The 25,722-nt window shown below is 33.1% G+C and overlaps 1 protein-coding gene and 1 non-coding gene across 2 annotated transcripts; both read left to right on the forward strand.

Annotated features, from left to right (window-relative positions):
• Positions 1-5,742: 5,742 nt before the first annotated feature.
• On the forward strand, positions 5,743-6,417 carry LOC115228006 (RNA-binding protein with serine-rich domain 1-like). The gene has a single exon (XM_036498803.1). The coding sequence runs from the start codon at positions 5,758-5,760 to the stop codon at positions 6,373-6,375; it is 618 nt and encodes a 205-aa protein (XP_036354696.1). The 5' UTR covers positions 5,743-5,757; the 3' UTR covers positions 6,376-6,417.
• An 842-nt stretch (positions 6,418-7,259) lies between these two features.
• On the forward strand, positions 7,260-7,331 carry Trnac-gca. Its single transcript has one exon. It is a non-coding gene; the product is annotated as a tRNA-Cys (tRNA).
• Positions 7,332-25,722: the final 18,391 nt, after the last annotated feature.

Here is a 25,722-nt window from a genome sequence, read left to right on the forward strand (position 1 = left end):
TTAATTCATATTTTTACACATTCACTCCCATCTTCCTGTTTATTCTCTTATAATACGAAGAATCCAAGTTAACTTTTTGAAGTTGAATTCATCTTTGTGAAATCATTATTTTGTTTCAATAGAACTGAAAATTTATAAATATTGCATTCTTTAACAACTTGGCGAATGATCTCTCTTTTCAATATAAAAAATCTTCGCCTACATATGGGTTTCAAAGCATTATGTCCACAATGATTGGCTTCATTAATTTTATTTCTTCTAAGCTCTTAGAAGCAATTACGAGCTTGTGTAGGCCGTTTACATCATTAAGATATATTTTCCCCTTTTTAATTAGGAAATTTTCTGCTTTCTTGAGTTTGGCAATCCGTCAGGCTGTTTGCTAATATTCTATTTTTAAAATAATCAACCTAATTATTGAGTATAGATCTCAAAAAATTATATTCATCTTGATCTTTTACAAACAAACGCTGAGTCGACATGAAAACTAAAGACAAAGTTATGCTAGCGTGGATAATATTTTATCTCGGTAAGTATGATATGCCTGCAAAAAATTATTTACATTTTTTGAAATAAACAAAATAAATGATAAATGCAAATAACGGCAAGAATAATTCAAATTAAAAAAAAATATGATGCTTTTTGTAGAATATTTATGAATTTGACGTAACTGTTAATTATATTAATAAATTAAAGGGTTGATGCTTTACTGGGCAAGAGACTGACGATATCGAGAAAGAGTTCGAGCGTACGATTGCGAGGGATATCTCGATTCGCGGGCGTCGCCTGTGAGTGTCGACACCCGAGACCCGATCTCCTAAACGAAACTGATAGACAGGTACACTGACAGGTAAATGACAGGTAGATGACAGGTACACAGGTGTCAAAGTCGCTTGCTGGCCTCGGACGCGCGCTCGGCTCGCGACATATTGATTAGTCCGATATAATAACTATAGGGATAATGCATATTTATTATTAAGTCATTCTAAAAAATATGACAACTGTCGACAGTGAAGCTTTTTGCTTAATACATATAAGTCAATTATTTGAGAGAAATGACAATTTAAAATGTCAAATCACGGAAGTCCTATTTTTGAACGAATAGTAATTTTTCGTAACTTTAAGCAGCTAAGTAAATCAACACTTTCGGTACCCCCAACATCATCTGGCCTGCCTTCTCATTGACACTAACAAGTGCCACTTGGCTCTTTAACAGTGTCATTCTACAGGAACTGTATTAATACGGGCCACATATAAGGACATTAACAAGTGCCACTTGGTCTTTAACGATGTCACTTTACTGGAACTGTACTAATACGGGCCACATATAGGGACACCAACAAGTGGCACTTGGCTTATTAACAGTGTCACAGTATTGAAACTGTACTAATACGGGCCGCATATAGGGACTACAAACTCTTCTATGCCAACAGTATACACAACCATGTGTTGTGAACATACATTGGTCTGGATGGTACTACAAACTCCCAAAACTGTGACTTTCTCAAACATAAAGCCTATATCCGTAACCCGGTTCAGCGACTAGTAATAACAGACATAATCGACCAATATCGATCATTACGTAATAAACACGTGAAAATAAATATAAATTGGCCAAATAAAACAATATAAAATGTCTCTATACTTACTACTGCTACATATCACACTGGAACAAGAGATATCTGACTGTAGTCTTAGCTGTAGTAGCACATTATTAAAATGTCGAATGTTGGGGGTTTGTGAATGTTACTATAATGACAAAGTCCCCAGTAAAAAATGCAACATTGAATGCAAAAAATGTCTAGATATGAGATTTGATGACTGTTGTGGTTGTTTGGGTATAAAAATCGAATAAATATAAACTTTAGGAATATGTGAACACACTTTAAAAGACGGGGAAGAGCAGTCGAGGTCAGGATCTTGTATAAATCCATCTCGGGATAGATTTGACGTGTTCTCAATGATGCAAGACAGTCGTTTTATTACAGAATCCTACGACAAATTGTTGGATCTTGACTACTCTCCTGAAATAATCGAAAAAATAAAAAATTCTATGAATATTCCAGTAGAAAAAAGAACATGTAAAGTCATTTATTGGACAAAATGTGTCACTTTTCAAGAGTGTGTTGAACTTTGTCAAAACATTGGGGCCTTCGGGTTTATGGGGTGTTTTTATTGGCAGGTATCGACTCTTCCGGAATGGTTGTTGTGAGTGTTCGGGGAGGTACTGTATTGGGTATGGATCGAAAGTTGTGAGATGTATTGAATGCACAATAAAAAAAGATTCATTTAGTGAACTTTAGTTTTTTTAATAAATTATATATTAAAATATATTTTAAATAATATATTGTTTATTAAATAAGTACATTTGTTTCTTGTGGTACAGATGTATGGAAGAGAATCCAATTTATTTGATTATGACTTTTTAAACGAATTTGAAGATATAAACTCATCAAAAAACAATCCAAAAACTCAAACCCAACCTCCTACAGACCCTGAAATGGACGATTTTCTACTTCCTTACTGCGACTCATATGAACCACCACCAGAAATACCATTTCCCGCCAAAAAATCGTCCCCCACTGTCGAGGTCCCCCCTGAAGAGACCTCAAATCTTATCCCCAAACCAACAGAAGCCCCAATTTTATTTCCAATGGAGGAAAACAAGGGCACTTTCTGTTCAGATGCCTTTGGAGAACGCAAGAAAAAGGGGAGACTTCGAGCCACGGCAATCCCACCAAAAATTTTCCAAAATAGGCGGGAAAATATCGACTTTTCCCGCCAAAATATATTATCGAATGATCGATATTATAGTGTGCCTGTAAAATTGGCAGTTGCCTGTCCAAAGGAGAACACGCCTGACTGTTTTGAAAGGTCATTTGCTGATTACGTAATGTCTCGGGACAGGAAGGGACCGTTTGTGAGATATCCGAGGATATTTCCTAGGACTACTCACCGCATTTGGGGGGTCGAGGATCAGGGGAGGAAGGTCATTAGACTCACTACAAGGATGCCACGTCGTACAATATAGTTGATTATTGTTTTTATTGAATATATGTTGGGTTATTTTTTAGTTTTTTTTTACTTTTTTAATTTATTATATTAAATAAGTATTTAAATTAATCACAGGTTGGATTATTATTTTTGGATTAAAGGAAAATCAGGCTGGTTAAAATACGTCACCACCTCAACTAAAAGATATCACGTTGAATGGTGGATGAATATTTTAATTCTAAAAGTTTATTTAAAATTAATTTTTAAAATAATTTAATTCATTTTGAAATAAATAATAAAATAGTTAAAATATGTATTTATAAGTAAAATTAATAACCAGAATAGTCACTTTTGATTTTATTAAAATAATTCAACTATAAAATTATAAAAAATAATTATCACAAAAATGCGGGAAATTTTTTAATTTGGTTGATCAACCATGCTGTTGTGTGGACATAATTATCTAATTGCAAAATATTAATTTTACGGTTAATAAATAAATTATTTAAATTGAAAATAACGAAAGTTCATGAAATGATGAATTATTTACTAATAATAAGTTAAATTATCCCATAATCTTGTAGTTTTTTCAAATTCTGCCCTTTCTTCAAGCTCTTGTAGTCCCATCCCTAAAACCCTCCAGATTTAGGAAAGATCTACAACTACGAGGGCCATTCCTACCACCTATCAAAAACCCCCGAAAACAGCGACCTAATAAACTGTATTTGTACCTCTGCTGGCTTCTATTGGATCGACATATCCACCAAAGAGGAAAACCAGGCCATATCAAGTACTCTCAGCCTCTATCTCTTAGGCATCCTCACCAACGATATGGGACTTGGTCTCTACCTCTCTAACCCTACAAAAGTCGCCTATCAAACCTACCAGTACGGAAATGACATGGTTAACCAGCCTTTATAATTTTTAGAAATATTCAAATTGGGGTACCAATGAGCCACGTGGAGAGGAACAGGTGGTTATCCAACGAAGATCAGGTCATTGGATTACTGTGGATTATTTAAATAAAAAATATTTCATTTGTGAGTCTGGTGGGTTTATTTTTATTAAAAAATAGATTCAATTTCTTCAATGGGTATAAATATTACAACAAACAAAATTCTTAATCGTATTTTATATAAAATGATTTAAAAATAGTGCCTAGTGATCATATATTATCATTTCGGAAACATACATATTATATATTCTCCTATTTTCGGTCATTTAATACAATAAAACAAATTTGTTCACAACTAAATGGATATCCATTTATACCCAACGACGCTGAGGAAAATTGTGCTATAAATGGTTAACCATTTTTTATAATAAATTATAGATTATATTGGCGGGAAAAGTTTTGTTGGATTAATAAAAAATAAAAATAAATTTGTGAGTGTTAAGAATTATATTACGGATTATTTACCGTGGGAAAATTACGGAAATAACGGAAAGGATTGTGTGGTGGTTAGCCGTGAATATTTCCTCAACCGGGACTGTGGGGAGGAGGCCTTTGTGGTATGTGAAACTGGTTTTTTGGCGGTTAAAAATATTTCAGACCGAATCGAGTCAGGAGCCAACCCCACAGAATGTTCTCGAACAAATAAAATAAGTAAATTTATTTATATATAAATAGATTTTTTTGACCAACAATTAAGACGGGGACCACTAACTTACCACGTGTTTAATTATGGGAGTCAAAGTACTGAGGCGATTGACATTTGTCGACTCAGAAATGAGGAATTGTACTCCCCAGAGAACAGAGATGAGGATTGTGCAATTATGGGTTTATTAATTTATATATATTAAATTAGAAAATGTTAATTTTCCTGTTTTTTTAAACATTAATGGAAATTTGAATAATTTGGTTGGTTCTTGTGGGTATTTTAGGTGTATACAAACTGGGAGGCGGGGTACCCGAATAGTGACCCCTCTTTTGGCTGTTCCTACAGCCATTTTGACCTACAAAAATGGCAAAATTCAAAATGTGGATATTCCAGTTTTATTTGTGTGGGAAAAAATCTAAACCGCGGGAAATATATTCAGTGTAGCAACAGGCTCACCAGGATCCATAATTCCGGGACTTTTGCGGTTTCCGTGAACAACGTGACGTTATATGAGGCCAACTTGGGGTACTATGATTCACGGAGACTTTGTTCTTCCCGCGGAAAAACGTTATTTAATATTTCTTCACCAGAATTCCTCACCAAATTTAGTTCAAGTAAATTTTCCCTCCATTTTTTAAAGTAATGAATAAAAGCGCGAATATTTTGAATCAATTTATGTGGAATGGGAGTGTGTTGACGTGGGTCGATGTGGCCCCCGAGGGAGTCCCAAATTGGGGACCAGGTGAGCCCAGGGTGTTGGACGACAAAATCACGTGTGTGGTCATCGATGCCAATGGAGAGTGGAGGACCGACTACTGCACTGCGGACTACACAACAACGTGTATATACGAGGATATGTCACTGAGGAGGGAGAACAAAAAGACTGTAAAAACGTACTTTTTTGGACTTTTGGGATTGTTGCTGGCATTGTTGGCCATAATGCTCTTTATTATTAAGAGTGGGAATTTATTTTTATATTTTAGAAAAAAATCAGACTAAAAAATATGTCCCGTTCAAAAAAGATTCCAAAAAATCTCGCTATTTAACCGTTAGACTTTAGATATTAATTTATTAATCTAATCTATTATTAATTAAATAAATATAATATTAATTAAATAAATTTATAAAGCAGTTGTTTTCTTGTGGTACCTAGTGGTCGTTTTTTATGGTCGTTAAAAATTCACAAAGACGTGACAGTTCAAGCAGATCATGTTCTCGAAGCTCATCTCCTAGTTCTGGGAGTTCTATCTCTTCATCTTCTGGTTCAAGTCGCAGTAGTTCTCCAGGAGCTAAGGCGGCAATTGCTGCTGTTAAAAACTCTCCCAGACAACCCACTAAAACCGAGAGAAAAGCCCGCCAATCTCCAATCAAGAGGGAAAGGACCCCTCCAATGAGACCCTTGAAGGTCTACGTCTCAGGACTGACCCAAAATGTGAACAAACTACATATTGGGGAGATATTTGGAACATGTGGAGCCATATTGAGCACAGTAATGCCAGTGGATCCAATTCACCCTGAATTTTCCCGCGGATATGCATATGTGACATTCGAGACCCCTGAGAGTGCAGAGGCAGCTGTAAAGATGCTGAACAGAGGACAAATTGATGGGCAGAACATAAGTGTGTCCCTCATGCAGAATACGAGGACTGCTAGGAGGTCTCCTGTCCATTATAGAAGGCCAATGTCCCCTGTGAGGAGGTATCGGTCTCCTGCAAGAAGGCGTTATTCTCCCCATAGGAGAAATAGGGCTCGTGTTGGTGGAAGTCGTTCTTCTTCTCGATGATTTGGTATTAATTAATTTTTGTTCCTTGTTTCTATTTTTTGAATTTTGTTTGACCCACTAGAATTTTATTTTTAAATGTATTTATTTAATTTATTTTGTTGTGGTGATAACTGTTGGGGTCATTAGTCAGGTCGTTTAATTTGATTAAACTTTTCGCGCTTAATTAATTTTGTTTAGCACGTGGTTTTTTAATTGACGTTATTGATGACGTTCTGACTCCAATTATTAAAAAGTTTTTTTATTTTTAATAAATAAAATAAATAAATGCCAGTGTAGGTCTTTGAGTAAGGCTCCATAAGGATTGAAGAGAGGGAGGAAGGAATGCTGTGTGGTGGGAAATATTAGATTTTATTATTTAAAAAATTGATACGGAGTTTAAGTAGGGCTATTGGGGAAACCTGAGGGTGGTAATGAGACTGTTGAATAAATTAGGAACCGACCATATAAAACTATTGAGAAGAAGTTCTATAACTTCAAACAATAATAAATTAATAGTTAATCAGAAACTAAGCAGATCTCACTCCAGCTCGCTGATATCCACTCTCATTCTCTTGGAAGAAGAGTCTACTTCCAGCTCCCTCTTACTCCCCATTAGCACATCTGATTCAACCATTGCAACTTCTTTAGCATTCATTGGGTCGTCTTCATCTTTGCATGCCATCTCCACATATCGGTTGGAAGCAGAAGCGTATTCTTCACCAGATACCTTCATTCCGTGCTTCAGCGTAAACTATCGAGAATAACTAGTCTTTAATTTTGACATAAAGTGAGAGGCCTTAATAAGTTTTGCTTTTGAAATTGATTGTTTTCTTCTGTAGGTTTTAATTTGTTTTGTAGCTCTTTAGTTATTCTTACTACTCTCAATATTATAAAGTTCTATAAAAGGGCATTTAGCTCAGTGGTAGAGCGTTCGACTGCAGATCGAATGGTCGGGGGTTCGATTCCCTCTGTGCCCTTTTTGTTTTTTAAGAAATAATGAATTTCATAGTTTTTTTATTTAAAAAGGAAAAACAGTAAAATAGATATTAATTTCTTTTACTGGGTTATTAAACATAATTTTTTAATAACAAATATGGATTTAATCAAAAAGGCTAATTCTTTACTGGGCGAGAGGCTGACCCGATAGAGAGAGTTAGAGCTTACTATCGCGACATATATCCACTCAAAAAACCATCTCGATTTGCAGGTGTCGCCTGTGAGTGTGGAAATCCAAGACCCGATCTCCTGAACAAAGCTGATTGTCTTTCCCCCAATGAACCGGACGTTTCAACTACAAATAAAAGGACTTGGTACATCTCCACAAATGAAGAGTACTTCCGTATCTTTTTGATTCAGCAGTTGTGACGATTGATCCAGGGGCGGATGCCGACATCATCAGGTTCTTTTTCTTGTAAGTATTTGTTATTCGAAAATAACAAGCTCTTGAGACACTTTGGTGCATGGTAGGTCCTCTTCCAGACAGAACCCATTTAGCACGTAACTAATCTCCTAGAATGTTTAACAGATATTCGAATTAATGATTAGTTTAAAACTAAATTAATTAGTCAATACTGACAATTCTAAGCATGTCTTATTCTATGTCGATGTTTGTTTTTACGCCGATATTTTTACGAATCTGACAAATTGTGCATTAAGTTTTTAATTTTTATATTCAATTATTAACCTATTCATTATTTTGTCGCACTTTGTGCCTTTCTTTACTTCATTTTAAGATTAGAGTAAAATTAAAAAAAATAAACTTGTAAAAATCATTATTTCATCAGAAAATAATAAAAAGAAGAATTCTAATTTTACGAGTTTTTTCAAGCAATCAAAACAAATCGTTCAATACCTCATGTAAACCAATTCTGACATTTTTGATAGTTTACTAATAAAAAGAGTCCACAGCAGTCGATAACAGCTGTGAGTACATAAGATAACCCTTAAATGCCAGGATAATATGCTCAGCCGTTTTCAAGTCGCCGAATTGCGGCATGCTATATTAACTGGGGAAATCTTACAAAGCAGTTTTGCAATATAAATTTATTCAAATCATTAAATTTCCGAAGAGTTAAAGCAGACGGAATACCTTTGTATTTCGGACTCTTTCGAGTTTGCCCAAAATACCAATCTTCTTCTAAGCACAATCAAACTATTTGTATATGTAATTTCTATTCCTGTTTTGTATGAGTCAGTATTCTTTTCCATTATTTATACCTTTTCCAACGAGACATGCCCCATGTAAACTTTTACATTCAGCATCATCCAAGATTCCTATTTTGCGACACACTTATACCACCTTTTTACAAATATTTTGGTATACAAAATTCAATCCCAAAAAGACCAATTTGTAGTAATGTTTTTAATATCATTAATTAAGAAAAGTGAGTAAAAACATATTTGTGATTTGTACTGAATTTTTCTTTCTCTGTATTTTTCTTTCCACTAAAAAGTAGTTTCATAAATTTTTCAAGGATAAAAGTACTGTTCAGTCGTGCTGACGCCCTCATTTTTAATGACATATTCATAAACATAATAAACGAGCCTGCCTCCACATCCACAATGCTCACAGCAATCAAACACGTTTTGTTAACTAAAACTAGCCTTGCTTGATTGCATGTTGACTTTCCAGACCTTTTAATCCAAAAGTTCGAAATTATTGTAATTCGCAAAATCATTTTATTAGGACTGAAAGTTGCATCTACAATCTTACTTCAAAATTTTGAAACTTCAAACCAGGGTTGTTTGATTTAAATCAGTGATTCTCAAGTGCAAAATATTTTATTTTTTAATTTATATTATTAAATTTTATAAATAAAAAATTATCGGTTTTTTATATGTTGTGGTGATGTCGAATTCAAAACGTTTTCGAAAAATTTCCGAGGAAAATAGGATTTTTCAACACATCTAGGAAGAAAAATATTTCTTTATTGAGGTCAATGGAAAGGCTCTTTGCCTAATATGCAATTCTATTATTGTAACTTTAAAAACGTATACCATCGAACGGCACTATTCTTTATGGCTATTTAAAGCGGTCATCTACTTTCAAAAGTGGCACATATTCGTCTAATATTAACCTGACATAATACAAAATTAGTTACCTATTAGCTAAAAATATGAAGCTTTATTCTGATGGCAAATTATATAAAACGGCAAACTGGTTTTTGTGGACTTATGAATAAATGGAGGTGTGATAGTAACTGGACTCCAGTATTATGGCATCATTGCATTATTCATCAGGAAAACCTAATTTTCAAAAATATTAAAATGCAAAATGTTTCTCAAGTAGTGATAAAAATTGTCAATTGAATTCGGGCGAACGCTTTGAATCACCGAAAATTTAAAACATTTTTAACTGAAATTTTTTCAAAATTATTTGCGCCCCCTGTAATTTTTTTAATTTGCGGCCACTGAGTAAAGAAGCTTGAGAATCACTGATTTAAATCATAAAAAATCAAAAAATCATATAAAATTGTTTAAAGTGATTAAATGTCTAATAGAAAGCATAATTTCTTGTTGGTTCACTTCGATAAACATTATTCCTGAAAGACTGCCAGTCGAGCCAGATGCCGTAATTGCGGGAAGGAGGTATAAGCTCTTGTATTTCGGATGAGGAAGTATTATTTGTTATTCCGAACTAATTTTGATATCTTTGAAAATTCGTCGAAAGTTGAAAGTTTTTTAATCCGCGATTTGTCTCTGAGAATGAGGGACTAATCATTAATCAATTTCATTACTACGATGACGTTATCGAAAAAAAATTAATAGATATTAAACTCGCTAAATACTTATATTCTACTAACACTCCTTTTGCTGTAGAACATCTCGAATTTGTTCAATTTATCAAAATGCTTCTTCTTGGCTATCTTTAACCTTCTTGTCATCAAATTGGTGGTTTATTGCTTGATCGAGTGTACGACCAACTACATGAAAACTGTCGACAAAGACTCCAGGAGAAAACACTGTTTATGATCCTGGATATGTGGAGAAACATTCATAAAGAACCTGTTATTTGTGTTTCGGTTGTAACATCGGATGGAGAGAACCATCTAATTTACACTGTGGATACCTCTGGACATAGATTAGATTCTGCCAAGTCTGCAGAGCAACGGTTTGGATGTAAAATCGGGAGTCTTGTGCTGCCAATATGCTAAAATGAGGCGGATAATGATGAAAATTATTATATATGGTAGCTCGCCACATTATCTCAACCTTCTTGCTAAAGATGTAGACATAGCTGACGTTAAAGAAACCATCTTAAAAATAAATAATTTCGAAATGTTTATCTTTCAGCAGCCCGATACACATCTGCTGGAGAAAAAAAACTTGTTCTTTCGATTTATGTTCGCTGGAATACTATCAGATTGTTTTGGACCTTATCTGGATGATAGGTCTATAATTTTGAAAATTTTTTGAAGAATACAGATCCGATATTGATAGAGATATTGCTCTTAAAGTTCAAAATATTTGCCTAAAACGCCGTATGGGAGAATATTTGCGGCTGATTAAACCAATTGCTGTCGCTTTAGACAAAATGCAAAATGATTTTACGAAAATTAGTCATACTGTAGAAATTTGGAAAGAACTTGAACAGACTTATTTGGTCTATAAATGTACGGCTATTTTAGAAAAGGTGAAATTTTGAGTTGATCAAGCATTAACACCTTTCAACTTACTTGTGATTCTTAGACCAGCCACTTCAACAGGTGCAATAGAACGAATTTTTTCGACTTTTAGATTCATACATTCAAATGTTCGAAATAGCCTTAGAATTAAATTAAATCAAAAAATCCTGTTTAAATCAAAAAATCATAATTTTTAACAACCTTGTTTTAAACGGATGGTTACAAAATTTTCCAAAAATGCATGGATGACTGAAGATGCGTTTAGATATTGGCTTCATATGATTAATGATTATTTTTATCACAAAATTGGAAAATTATTCTCTACTAGACAATGCTAGGCGTCATAATAATCTGGAATTTTAAACATAGAATTATTTTTTCTACCTAAAAATACAACTCCTATACTAAAGCAACTGGATTGTGGAATTATCAAATCTTTCAAAGACCATTATTCCACATCTTTAATAAATTTTATGTTTCACTGACAATCAAGAATTTTTTATTGAGTCTTGAAGAATATAAATTTACGTCAAGTTGTATTAGTGATTTCTGATTCATAGACGGAGGTTCCATCAGAAACTACTGTTGGGATAAAGTTTCTGTAAACACAAATCCGAGGATTTTAATGGTCATTTCATTAATGAAAAAAATGAAAAGCTATCTTTTTGATACTGAACTGATGCAACTATAAGAACAGCCATTGATAACAAAACAAAGTTAAGTAATAACTTTAACTTTGTCTCCGGATTGTTTCAAAAATTTTTGTAATTTTATAAAATAATTAATGTGCAATTTAGTGGGTGTTTTAGTAGCCAAGAACTGCAAAAACAATGTATTTTAAGGCAAAAAAATTGTTATTGAATATCCGCTGGAGTTTTTATTCCGAGAGAATGGCGAGTTGCAATGTCAACTTTGCTTATGCACAGTCAGGTGTGAGAAAAGCATTTTGTGAATTCTCACCGAGAATCGAAGAAGCACTCAAATTTATTAAGTTTTTACAAATTAATATATTTTTTTAGAGAATAATTTCTATCACAGCCTTGTTTGGACGAGTTACCCAATGATGACTGGTCAATGCAAGTCACTAAAGCATTTATTCAATGCGATATACCCTTGCATAAATTGACTATGCCTCCTCTAAAGAATTATTCAAGAATACTTCTTTGCCTCTTCCTTCCCCAATACAAAGCAAGAATGTGCGTTAAACAATTGAAAACTGAATATATTGTATTATTTCAAGAAAGTTTAGGTTCATGAAAATATTAATTTTTTAGAAATCAACTTGTATTCGCCATAAGTGACGAGGTCACTATTCGTAGTCAAAAATTTGTTGCAGTTTTAATGGGGATACTTAAAAATCCCGATAAAACTTATTTGATTTCTTTCGTAAAATTGATAAAACTTCTACCAAAGAAACAATTATTCAAATTGTTGACGATACGATTAAATGCGTTTTAATTGAAAGACAAAATTTCCTTCTCCTAATAACAGATTCCGCTAAATATGCTAGCAGGTTTTAATTTAACATATAATTATAGCTGGAAAAGTTCTTAAGCTTTTATATCCAAGGTTATTTCACGTAACTTGTGCTGCTCATCTGATGCATAATTGTTCAATGAAAATCAGGACTATTTATCCTGAAATTGATTCTCTTATTGCATCAATTCAAGCGGCAATAACAAAAAATAACAAGAGAAAACGACTATTTAATGAAATTGGAATTCCCCCTCATGTAGTTTTAACTAGATGGGGTACTTGGCTAACTGCTGCATTTTATTATGCAAAAAATTTAATACATGTGATAAACATTTCAAAACAATTCCTGATGATGGAATCATTGTTCAGGCTGCAAAATAGCCTAAGAGATGAATCTCTAGTAAAAGCTTAAGTTCTATTGTTAGAAATTATTCGACAATTCCAGGTAAACTAGTTTAATAATAGCAGAATTATTGTGCAAATTTGAAAGTTCTCACCCTCAATAGAGTTAGCTTACAAGAGCTAAAGAATTTAAAATTTGACGACGAATCAGATATAATTGAAAAATATTTGAATGAACGATTACAAAAAAATGATTTATGTCAAATTATAAGAATGACAAATTCATCAATTTCTCCTGAAGAATATTGTATGCTTTTAAAGTGTCAGCCTTCATCCTCTTCCATAGAACGATGCTTCTCTCAAATTAAAAACTTTATGAGGGATAACAGAAATTTTAATATTGAAAATATAGAGAATTATGTTATATGTTTGTATAATAAGATTCTTAAGTTAAAATTTGTTAGGTTAAAATTTTTGTTTTATAGGTTAAAATTTGGTTATTTTTAGGTTAAAAAGTTAAAATTTTTAGGTTAAAAAAATCGAAGTTTTTAGGTTAAAAAAAAATTGCCCTATTTATAATCAACAAAGATAGTTTTATGTCACGAGCCTAGGTCGTTACCGAGCCTAGGTCGTTACACTTATGGACTTAGAAAAAATTCAAAAAAATAAAAAAAAATTTGAATCAATTTCAAAATCGACTTTGTCAAAATAAATATTATAAAATGACAATACTTAAAAATGGATTGGATGCCAATTTTTCGATGATAGAATTTAAAAATAATGCCAACTAGACCGTGCTTTAAAAAACGATTCCCGAACTAAAAATAAATTTTAATTATGAATTGCTATTTTTTTCAAATAAGAAAAATTTCAAAATGCTTTAAATTAGAAAAATACGCAGAAATGTATTTTTATTCGAAAATTTGTCTATTGAATGTTCGGTCATGAATGTTTCTCTGCTAATTAGGTTTTGAATTTTTTTATTAACAAAACAATCAATTATGTTATTTAAATTTTTTTATTCTTTTCATGAATGTCTTCTTAGTAGTTCCATCATCCATTTGAACTCTGACCATATTATGCGGCAGGATTTCAGTTTTGTACAAACTTCTCCGTATGGACTTTCCAATTTTTTGAGTGCAGTGAAGGATTGGTACCATAATCCTTTTGAATCCTTATCTACAATTTAAATAATTTGAGTTTACCTTATCTCCAATTTTAAATGAATATTTTGACCGATGAACACCCATTCTCCTGTTCATTTTTGGAAATATGGAGATGTCACATCGGTGGCGGAAAGTTGAAAGAAAATTCTATGTTTTTCGAATCTATTCTATATATTGCGAATTTTTAACTAACCATCTGAATTGTCACTCTTCATCTCAGTGTCTTTTCAGGAATAAGTTGTTCGATCCTCTAATCCCACGATATCTATGAAATGGGAATCCTCCTAAAAATGAATAATTTTAAGAAAACCAGTAGAAGAATGTTTACTTAAATTATAAAAATAAACAGCTTCATCTATATACTTCGTCGTCCAACACTTATCTTCATCATTAGCCATCATTTAGATAGCGACCTTGTAACCGTTTGGTTAAAACGCTCGATGATCCCTTGACTTCTGGGATTTTTGGCCTACTGTGTATCTGTTGAATGTTGAAGATTCACACAAGGCAGCACATGTGGATTTTTGAATTCAGTTCCATTATCCGATTGCAAATATTGACACGGTCCAAAACGTAGAAAAATTTTTTTGAGATTTTCAGCAACGTCAATTCCGCTTTTTATGTTTTAGGTTTCGAGTGAATGCGAACTTCGAGTAGACGTCAAAACCGTTAAAAGCCATGCTATAGTTTCATTTGTTTGTTTAAATCTTTAATTATATAATACAAAAAATTGATACCTCTTCAGATCAATAAGTCCATCTGGAATTTTTCATTGGGACGATTGGCAATCACATGATTTTCTTCATCCCCTACTTTCAAGGGAGTTGAAAATTGCAAATTTCACAATCGGCAACAATTTTTCGGATTATTTGGTCGTTTTAACAGTGAAATATTTTCATGGCACATGTTCTCAAGAGTGTTATTTCCACAATGCGAAACGAGATGAATTTGGCTAGCCACCAATTTCATAGAAAAATAAGCGAAATGTCACGACCTAGGCTCGGTAACGACCTAGGCTCTGACAAGTTATGTACACAATAATAGCAAATTTTTATACGATTTTTGGGACAACCTCTATTTTTAGAACAGCCACTTGATGTTCCAAACGGAGATTCGACTCTAAATGGGATAACAAAGAAAATTCTTTTTTTAATATTTAATGTCACAGTCCAGACATGAGCCACGCCGGACATGAGTCACTTTTCAAAAATTTATAAAAATAAATAAATAATTATTAAATAGATATACCTTACTCCAACTATACCATATTAGTGTTTTTTATGTCTTTTTTGGATTAAAGTTCATATTATTTACCCCCAAATAACAAACATAACGCATTTTTGACCCGACATAACGTTTTATCGGTACTGTTGCATTTCATCCTGCACGAAAATAGCCTCTAAATGAATTAATGCAAATTTTTATGAATACTAGATCGAAAATTTAAAAAATTGAACTATGCCGAATTTGTAAATTTTATTCTAATTTTTTTGAAAAAAATTTGAATTTTTTACCGGCTTGTGGAGATGAATGATACAGTTGTCATGCGAAAATTTGCAAAACTGAAGGACTAAGAACTTCCCCGTTCTGAAATGGAGTCAGTTGCTTTTCTTCAAGAGGTTGGAATCTTTCCCAAAGAAAACAAATGTCAAAAACAGAATTTATGACTCTTCTCCAACAGCAGGAAAAACAACATGGGTGTGCTATAAAATGGGTGTCGAACATATATAGTTCTATTAGAAACAGTAAAGAGAACCTTACAGTTAATCACAAGTTGCCATAATTCGTTATAAATTGCAGGACGAAAATTTTGTAGATCGAGCACAGGTGCACATACACAGAATGTTGAGAGGTTCAGATAATAATTATATATGAAAAATAAGACTGTTGGGGTGCGCAAAATGACGCAAAAGAGACAAAGTGGGACCCCGCGTCACTTCATGGGTGATATTTTGCAGGTATCAAACTCCTAATACATTTATAGAATTTTATGGAGAAGGCAAGGAGCCATTTAGAAACTCCTTCGATGAGCTAATAGATGCCTCGTCAAATGTTTATCGATTAACTTGAATTTTTTTATTAGAAACAATTTTAAAATATTAAAAATTATTTTTTTTAATTTCCTTAGCCGACTAAAATTTCCCCCTCTTCATTTTCTAAATATAATGTGCCTCTGTCCTGTTTTATCACTCTGTATGCATATGTATCTATCTGGTCATACAGAGGATATTTTCTTGTGTTTTCATTTATATCTTGATCCATCCGTAAAAGTGCGTAATCTCCAACTGATATTCCCTTTTCATCAAATCTCCATCTTCTCCTTTTTTTCATTTTTTCCCCGCACTTTCAAAATTGTTAAGTACGTCTTCTTGCATTTTATTTACTTTTTCGCTTTCTTGATACCCAAAATCTACTTCTTCGTATTCATTTTCTCCTTATCGTAAAATAATTTCATAATTACCAGTTCCTTGTCCCCAAGTTCCCGATGGAAGGGAGAGGAAGAGCCTTTAACCAGACACCGCTGCCTTCACAGCGATCTTCACGGAGGCAAGCGACACAGTGTTGATTGGAGACATGAAGGAGGCCTTCGAAAATTGCCTGACAAGAGATTTCGTCCCATTGACGCTGGACAGATTAAGAATTGGGCAGCTTCGAGGCAAACCGAGCCTCCACCGACCACAGGCGGCAGAGTAATTTTCAGACAATTTCCGTTCGGAGAGGTTTCTAAGAACGATGTCTGAGAGAGTACGAGAAGCATAGTGAGCGGATAGGAATGCAGGGAGGGCAAGATCGGAATAGGGATGCAGTCAAAGCCATCAGATGATCACGAAGGTTTCTTTTTCCGTAAACTTTACGTATTTGAGATTTAAGAAGCATCTACAAGAGAAGCACCGTCCTTGCAAAAATTGGAAAAGTGGCAAGTTTTGAAGTCTTTTAACAGAAGCAAAATTTGTATCACATTTCATATATTCCCATAAACAGCTGTCGGAATGTTTTTATTTGAATATTGTAATATTTCTAAAATCCTATTCGTTTGAAGTTTTTGGACTATATTCACTAATTTTGCAAGGATCTGAATTGAAACGAATGCGTATTTTTTGATTTCAGCTTTTTTAAGGATTTCAAAAAATTAGAAAGAAAATTTTAAACATAGAAAGAATTTTTTATTGAAAAATTCTTTTTTTTATTTACAAGGACAGTTTTTGTTTGAAATTGTCTACTTGAGTTTAAAAGGACTTTTCTAAGTTTATTTGAGAATTTCGCAACAATTAATATTAGCCACAACCACAATAAATTATAATTTGAGAACATTCTTCCCCCTTCAAGAGTATATGACAGTTGTACAAGACAGAATGAGACGGAAAGAAAACCTGGTCAACCCCAGGAATGTCTCTAAAATTGAATTCCAGAAATCATCAAACGACTGTTTGCCAAGTTTCGATAAGATTCTGTTTAATGAGAACAGAAATAAATAACTTTTCCAAATGAATAACTAATTCTCTGATTTATTAGACGAATTCTTTTATTTTTTAATTTTTGGTATTTTTTGAGAACCAGTGTTTCTTAATTAATTTATCTTAAATTAACTATGGATGGTTTTGAAGTAATAAAGAACATAAGTCCTGATAATGTTAGGTTTTATTCTAGAGTTTTGCAGGGACAACTTTACTGTGGTTGCTGCTGATACTAAAGTGGACGCCGAGTTCAGTTTATTAAATATGGCAAGTCCTCTTCTCACAATTACTACAGATAATCTGAAAATAATAAATCTGAGTAACTACTTGTTTTTAGCTGAAAATGGCCAGACTGAGGACGTCAGTTACTTTTGTGACCATATCTTAAAGAATATTTTTTAATGGACACTAATTCTTTTAATATTACTGTCCAGGGACTGAGATGAGTGTTTACTTTACAGTCAACTTTATCAGAAGAAAGATTGCGGACACACTTTTCGTATTTGCGTTTATAAAGTAAAAAAAGAATAATAAACACGTTTTTAGTAACAAAAATTTGTTCAGTCTTATATAAGTTTAAATAAAAAATAGCACAAATTTTGACGTCTAGTTACCCTAATAATGATAAATTCAGAAATCAATGATGAAAAAATTATTGAAATTGTAGATTTGAAACAGTTTTATTTATGAGTCAAATATTACCAATAAATTCTTCAATCCGCCATTTTCTCAAAATTTTTCGAATCGGACAAATTCTCGAATCTGCCAGATTTTTGTTAGCGAATCCACCATATTTCTCAATTTTAAATAATTTTTTAAATTAATTTTACAGGTAAATAATTAATTTTTTAACACGTTTTCATTGTTTATTGCTGTTTTCATGAAACGTAACTGTACACGATTAAAAAATAAACAAAAAATTGTCATTTTCAAGTTCATTGAATCGAATATTGAATTACCTTCCATAAAAATTTCTGAAATTTTTCTGAAATATATAATGTACTTATTTCTGTAGATCTATTGATGATCTGAGAGAGCAAATGTGTTGAATAACTTAAGATCTGAAATTTATCGTAAAGAATATTTAAAGTTTAGTGAAATTAACAATAATACAAATTTTTGGATTAATTCAATGGATGCTAAAGTAGCCATTTTGATCGATGAAATTATTACTGAGAATTAAACTTTAAAGATGCAATATTATATATATTGATTCGAAAAATTATATTGGTTCGAAAAATTATTATATGATTCGAAAAGTTATTATATTGGTTCGAAAAATTATTATATTGATCCGAAAACCCTATATTCAAACATTATGATGCATGGAACAAGATTGATTGTTTTTTAAAATTCAAATGCTTTACATATGCAAACTGGATTCAAGACATTAAAGTATAAATTATGAAAACCCTGCTGTAATTGAAAAAGACTAATATATTCTAGAAAAATGAACATAAGTGATCCTTTAGAAGAAAGGCTTTATATTGAAATTGACTACAATGAAAATTAAGAATTTGATTTGAATGATTTTGAGACAATAGAACAAGAAATTGATGGTGAAAAACACCTTGTAGAAAGTCAGAAAGGAGTAGTTTTCACGTGGCTTTTTAAGCTTTAAATAAATCAAAAAATTCTATAATCAGTAAGAAATAAAAAAAAGTAAAAATTCTTCGATGTCGAAAATCCCGAATCCATTGAAAAGCTTGGATCATCAATGATCCGAACTCTAAAAAATCAAAAATTACTGATTTTTTTGTTATAAATAATTTTTTGCTTTACATTATCAATAGACGAATGAATCAATAAGTCTCTCGAATCCCCCAGATTTTGCCGATCCCCGAAATTGGCAGATTTGAGAGAGCTTACTGTATTTTTAATTTATTGGTTATTATTGTGATTATATTCGTTGTTAGATCTAAACAAATGAAGGCCAAAATGTGCATTTAGTCACTTCAAACTATAATTTCGACTTGTTCCGTAAATAGTTGATTCTTATCTCATCTGCCATGTCTGTAATTGATAAATGTCTTATTTTTTTCAAAAAAACTATTTAATAAACGAAAATAATTAAAAGAAAATAGACTAAAGTAGTTTAGGTCTAAAACTGTTACTGATCGAGAAGACGTTGCCCCTCAGGATCGCAATGGAAATTCTTTGAAACAACCATTGCTTCACCCGAGGCTCTCGTTGTCTTCTGGCAATCAGTTGTCCGATTTTTCCAACGAGATCCTGGGGTTTGTTGGTCATTGCTCCGGACGTTTCAAAGAAGATCGGATCAGTGGCTAACTTTAGAGAAGAATCGAGCGATTGAAGCATGCCAGATTTTATGGAGCAGTTTGATGTTCGCAGCAAATATAGAATTCTTGGAAACATAAGGTTTATTCTGAGCATGAAAAATCCAAAGTAAGTATCAAGCAGGATGAGTTTATTTGTAAAATCAGTGACCCATTTGGATTTCTCATATAGCCTTCTTGAGTTGGCTTTGGCCATCTTCTTTTTTATATCTCGTAATGATTTTAACTTATGATATACAAAAAAATAAAGTCAGCAATTAATAGAAATATTATTTATTTAATAAAGAGTTTTTTAATTATTTTTTCAACAAATAACGAATAACTTTAATGGTTTTAGCGTGTTGTTCTTGTTGTCTTTGTATGTGGCTATCCTTTTTTTGTTGCTTTCGTATAAAATATATTTTGTAAATTTTTTTATTGATATTCCTTTGATCTTACAAGTTTTGTAATTTACTGATTTTGAATAGCGATGTGATTTTTTAAATCCTGTTATTTTAAATTTATTAATCTTGTATAACTACAAAATTTGTATTTATCGTTTGGAAGTATTGTTTTTACACTTATTGTATTATTTTTATTCACATCGAAGCGATTTCTACATTTTTTCAATTTATATTATGTCACGAGCTGGACGCGTTACCGAGCCGGACGCGTTACACTTGTGGACTTAGAAAAAAAAATTTTTTTAATTGTTTTAATTTATTGTAAAAAAGAAAACAAAGAGAAACGAGAGTTAACAAGAGGACTTCTGATTGAGAAACAGTAAACAGATATTGGTGTACTTTGAAATCTTTAATTCTTCTGCTCTGCGAGAAGCAGGGCCAGCTGCGACAGCTGAAGGAGGAAGATTTTGTTCGGAAAAGTGTCTGAGCAAGTTGCATCCCATATCAGCGATTTTCTAAACTCGAATGGGAAGGTGGATAGAAAAAAATTGAACATAAAATTCAACTTTAATTTCTCAGGTGATTTTGTCAATAAAAAATTAATAAATTGACAAATACCGAAGACATAGCAAATCTTCTGGTCTTTTCCAACTTTTTCACAAAAATGCTACTTTCTTTGGACCTATACCATCCTTGATAGCCATATATCAAGAATGGCTCAATACATGTAGAATACACAAAAAGGAAAGTTCGAGTCTTTAATTATGTCTTCGAGTCTAGAGTTCATCTGTGGTCCTAAATTTACTGATTTATTTCTTAACCAGGCATTGTGTTCCTGTTTTGTCCTGTTACACAGATACTTGTTGATCGCATTGTAGTATGAAGGACTAATTTCCTCTATCGGATATAAATAAGTATATCTATCATATATTATATTTCGTTCGAACCAGTCTTTGAAGTGTTCGATTTCATTCCCGATCGGTTTTCCTCGGTACCGGACAATTGATCTATCAAAACAATTGAGGGCAGCGTCTCCTTTATTAATTTCGTCTTTCTCGTCAATTGTATGTGTTTGCCGGTAAAGACGAGTCATGTCATCTTGATAAGAACTATCCTTCGGATTAAAGACTACAGTCATGTCGCTGTAGTCTGCTTCTTCAAACAAATATTGGACAGCATTTCCATATTGTTTAGACAATATAGAAGTAGCCCTGCCAATAATGTAGTTGTCCTTTCCCTTGGCAATTTCTTTTCAAAATTTCTCTTTTCTCTTGATCACTCAAGTTGGCATGAAGAACTTTTTTTGAAGAGCTTGTTTAGCGCGTTGATCGCTTTGATCTGCTCAATGGATTTTTCTTCTATTTGTATTTCGTTTTTATCTTTATTTCTCTCATTTTATCGTCAGATGAAAATAAAAATCTTATGTATCGTATTTACCTCTTTAAACAAATACCGAATTGAATTGTTTATTTTCTATGTAACAAACTCGTCACTAGATTAAAAGGGGGAGAGAAGAGCCAAACGAAACCAAGGAGACGGAAGAACCAAGTTTGTCTGCTGATTGGGGTCAACTCTAATGGGACACCAGATGTCCCTTCTATAAAAATAACGACCCCTGCACCACTATTTATTTAAGTGATGCAACAGTTTTTCAATGGATCGTACCGATCCCTCCAGCTCTGGGGTTAGTTTGGATTTTAAGTTAAGCCATGTGCCAGTTTAATGGCATAATCTCCGCGTTTTCTCCAAACTTCGCAGCTTCCGAACCATCCTTGAGATCCATAGATCAGGAAGGGTTCTATACACGCAGAGTATACGTATAAACGTTTCCGGTTTCAGCTGGAATCGCATCAGAGCTTTCAACATTTGGGTAGCCTTGTTCTTTATCTTCCTTATATACATCTTGAATGAACCAGTTGCATCCACAACTATCCGAGGTATTTAAGATCATCAACAAATACCGAACGAACGAACAGATTTTATTAACTTAGCAACCAAAGAGAAGAGTTATATGAAAAGGTTTTATTAAAATCGAGACACCGAAAGCCTCCTCCTTGCTTTCCTTTTCACTTCTCATGCCCTTTGCAATGAGCAGAGGACTTGCCGAATGTTTTGAGTTTGTTCGTCTAGCTCTCTGGGGCGATCCTGATCAAGCCGTAGCTTATATGCCAGTTTAATCGCAAAGCGCCTTGTTTTCTCCAGTTTGGTGATTATGCGATTTCTCTCGTCTGTAGGGTACCAACCTTCATGTCCATAGATAAGGACTGGTTCTACTATGAAATGGAATATCACCTAAACAGTTTGAAAATGTGACAATTTAACCTGTAGAAGAATGTTTGGTTAAATTGTAGAAATATACTGCCTCTTTAATATGCTTTGTCCAACATTTTTCTGAAGATTCCGACATCATTTTAGATAAGCTTCTCGTAATTGTTTGATTTAACCGTTCAACAATTTCCTGACTCCTGGGGTTATTTGGCCGGCTATGTATTTGCTGAATTTGGAATTTTTGACAAATCTCCTGTATGTAAGAATTTTTAAACTCTGGTCCGTTTTCAAAAAATAAATCTTAAGTTGTTCCGCAACTTCTTTCCCACTCTATTCCGCAAATTCCTGGTGTAGGCATACTTAGAATAAACGTCGATAATTGTGAGTAACCATGAATATAACTCATTACTTTGTTTGAATCTGATAAAAATAAATTTTAAAATTTTCTACCTCCTTAGATCTATCAAATCTATCTGATATCTTTCATTTGGAAGATTTGTAACAATATGATTTTGCTCATCGCCAACTTTTAATGGTGTGGAAAAACGGCACACTTCACAATCTGACACTACTTTCCGAATAATTTCCCTTTTTATTCCGAAGTAACTGCGCATGCAATGGTATTCCAAGCTATTGTGTCCACAATGGATCTGCTTCGCGACCAAATCCATCTCTTGAGTGTTGTCTGTGGAAATAACCAGCTTATGATCTCCACACGGTTGTCTCAGTAAAGTCGTCCATTAATAAGAATAAATTTTTCCGCCTTCTTTCTCAACCGGTAAATACGATGTCTAGATTTATGAGAACAGGTTTCAGAATCCAAAATTCGACACAAAATGTCGTATTCTTCGGAATTTTTGATGAATGAACGAGACATTAACAAGATAAATATTAACTGCCAAATTTATTCTCTGAAGCAGTTGTTGATGAAATCCACCTTTTTATTGATTGATTGAATCTTAATGTCAAATTACCTTGTATCTACCTTTCAACTTGACCTTGTATCCAAGGGGCACGAGGTCTACCAAATATCTGTTTAGTGCCGAACTCGAGGCACGTCGCATGCATTTTAGAATTTTTAAATTCTCTACCATTGTCGGTATGCAGAATTGTTGGTGGTTGATATGAATAAAAAATTTTCCGAAACAATTCAGTAATCTCTTCTCCATTTTTTGTCTTTGCAATATCAACAATTCCAAATTTGGAGAATGAGTCAATGACCACAAGAATCTATTCATTAATTTATTGATTCTTACCCAAGAATAACCATCATTTTTTGAAGAATACCGCCTAAGATCTATTAGATCCGCGATATATCTATCGCGCGGATTTTTAGCAATGATTGGAGTGACTGTAGGTTTAGTAGCCATTGTTTTTTTGAAAAACAATAGCTACACCGACGAATGATTGCAGAAATTTGGTCTCTAGTGCAATTGTAAAAAGTTCTTCTTAAAATACTGAATAGTCGGTTTCGTCCAAAATGATATTTGTTATGTTCAGCCTAAAAATAATGATGTAGACACGTTTTTTTATTAAATTTATTTAATAAATAAAAATATTAATTATTTATAAAAATTATATAGATTTTTCATTTAATCTTCATAACTTTATGATTTGTATATTTTTCTGACATGTATTAAAAAAATTAACGCGTCAATTAAAAAAATATAAAAAAAAGATGTTTTTCTTTTTTGATAAATAGTCTATATTTTCAGTTTGGCTTGATTTGGTTAGAGTCGATCCACTCCTGTCGCCCAGGCTCACGTACCGACCGTGACATATTATTTTATTTAACCCAGGAATCACCAACAGTCAATTAGAGTAATTAATTAGGTGATTTCAACAATCCTCAAGATCTTTCTCAGTGTTTCCCGATGTTGGATTCTGGACCCAACGCAAGTGCGGAACGGACGAAGAACAGTTCTCGTAACGAATTGAATCGGGGTAATGTTCTTCTGATTGCTAATTGACATATAATGGTTTTTTGACAGTTGGTCCTGTTTAATGGTCAAGAAGCCCTTTTCATCTTTCTTGATTAGGAGGTCAAGCGGACTTGGAAAAATATTGTTCAAATTGGAAATTTGCATTATGCTATTTTGTATTACACGTACAAGAAAATAGATTTCACTTTTTGTTTTTATTTTCTTTCACAAAATTTATCAACGATTTGTATTTTGTGATATATGTGTGGCCAGGTCGCCATGGGCAGGAACTTTAAAAATTAATTAATTGACATTTATTGTCATTTTTTGGACGAGACTTCAACACCGACATTTATGAGTGAATCGGACGAAATTGTAACTATTTCTTGTCAAAAAATAAAATAATCAATTTTTTCAAATCAAGGATTATTTTTAATTTCAAAGGAAGGCCGCATATTCGTTATTCTTATTTATTTTTTTTAAAAGAAGGAATCAAGAAAATGAGAAGTTAACTAAATTAGATGAGTCGCCGAGCGGATGGACAGGCAATTTCCACGTGACGATATCCGCTGAAAAAGTCAGCTCGTTTCACAACTGTCGTGACTCCTCCTCGAGATGATTAAACCAATCTCTGAGAGGAGTTTGAGAGCTTTTTGGCCAATTACCCCACTGGTTTTGAAAGCCAGGGGGACGAAGCAACAAGGCGAATATCTTCAGTTATGTGCGAACAATATAATATTATCTCAGTTCCTTTGAGCAGATGGAATGTCCGGGACTTTAAGCCTCCGAGAAATCCACACGTTGACACCAGCCGTATATTCCAACAACTCGCACTGTTCAGAAGAGGGAAAAAGAACAGAGTTGACGAAATTAGTGGAAGCGGACAACGAAGATAGGTAACACGGAAGAGATAAATCACGGCAAGAGCGAATACCGATGCCCTCATAACGAATGGGCAAATTAACACGCAGCGTATCACCGGATTTGAATTTTATGTTTACCAGTAGCTCAAGGGCTTTTGAAACCAGATTATCGAGGCGAGATAAGTATTCTTGTTCGAGGGATTTGAATAATCTTATTTATTATCTATGAATTTGAATAATTTTATATTTTTGACAATTTTTTGATATGATGTTTTTATAAGGCTAATGATCCATAAAGTTTTTTTTCTAATTTTCTGACCTTTTTTTCCCTACTTTTGTGCAGTGGTTTCATATTTTGAATATATGTTTACTACACACAATTATTATTAATAGCACTTTTACGGACCAAAGATGTTGTGCTGATCAAGGTCGTTTGTACCAGTCATAAAATTTTTTTAACATGAGAAAGAGAACAAATAAGTGATAGGAAAATACACATACTGCAACTTCGGCTGCCGGGGCTGATAAGGGATATTTATAAGCTCACACTTGCTGGCGTTTACTTCCAGTC

This window comes from Octopus sinensis, unplaced genomic scaffold (genome assembly GCF_006345805.1).
Source record: "Octopus sinensis unplaced genomic scaffold, ASM634580v1 Contig08757, whole genome shotgun sequence".
Lineage (NCBI taxonomy): Eukaryota > Metazoa > Mollusca > Cephalopoda > Octopoda > Octopodidae > Octopus > Octopus sinensis.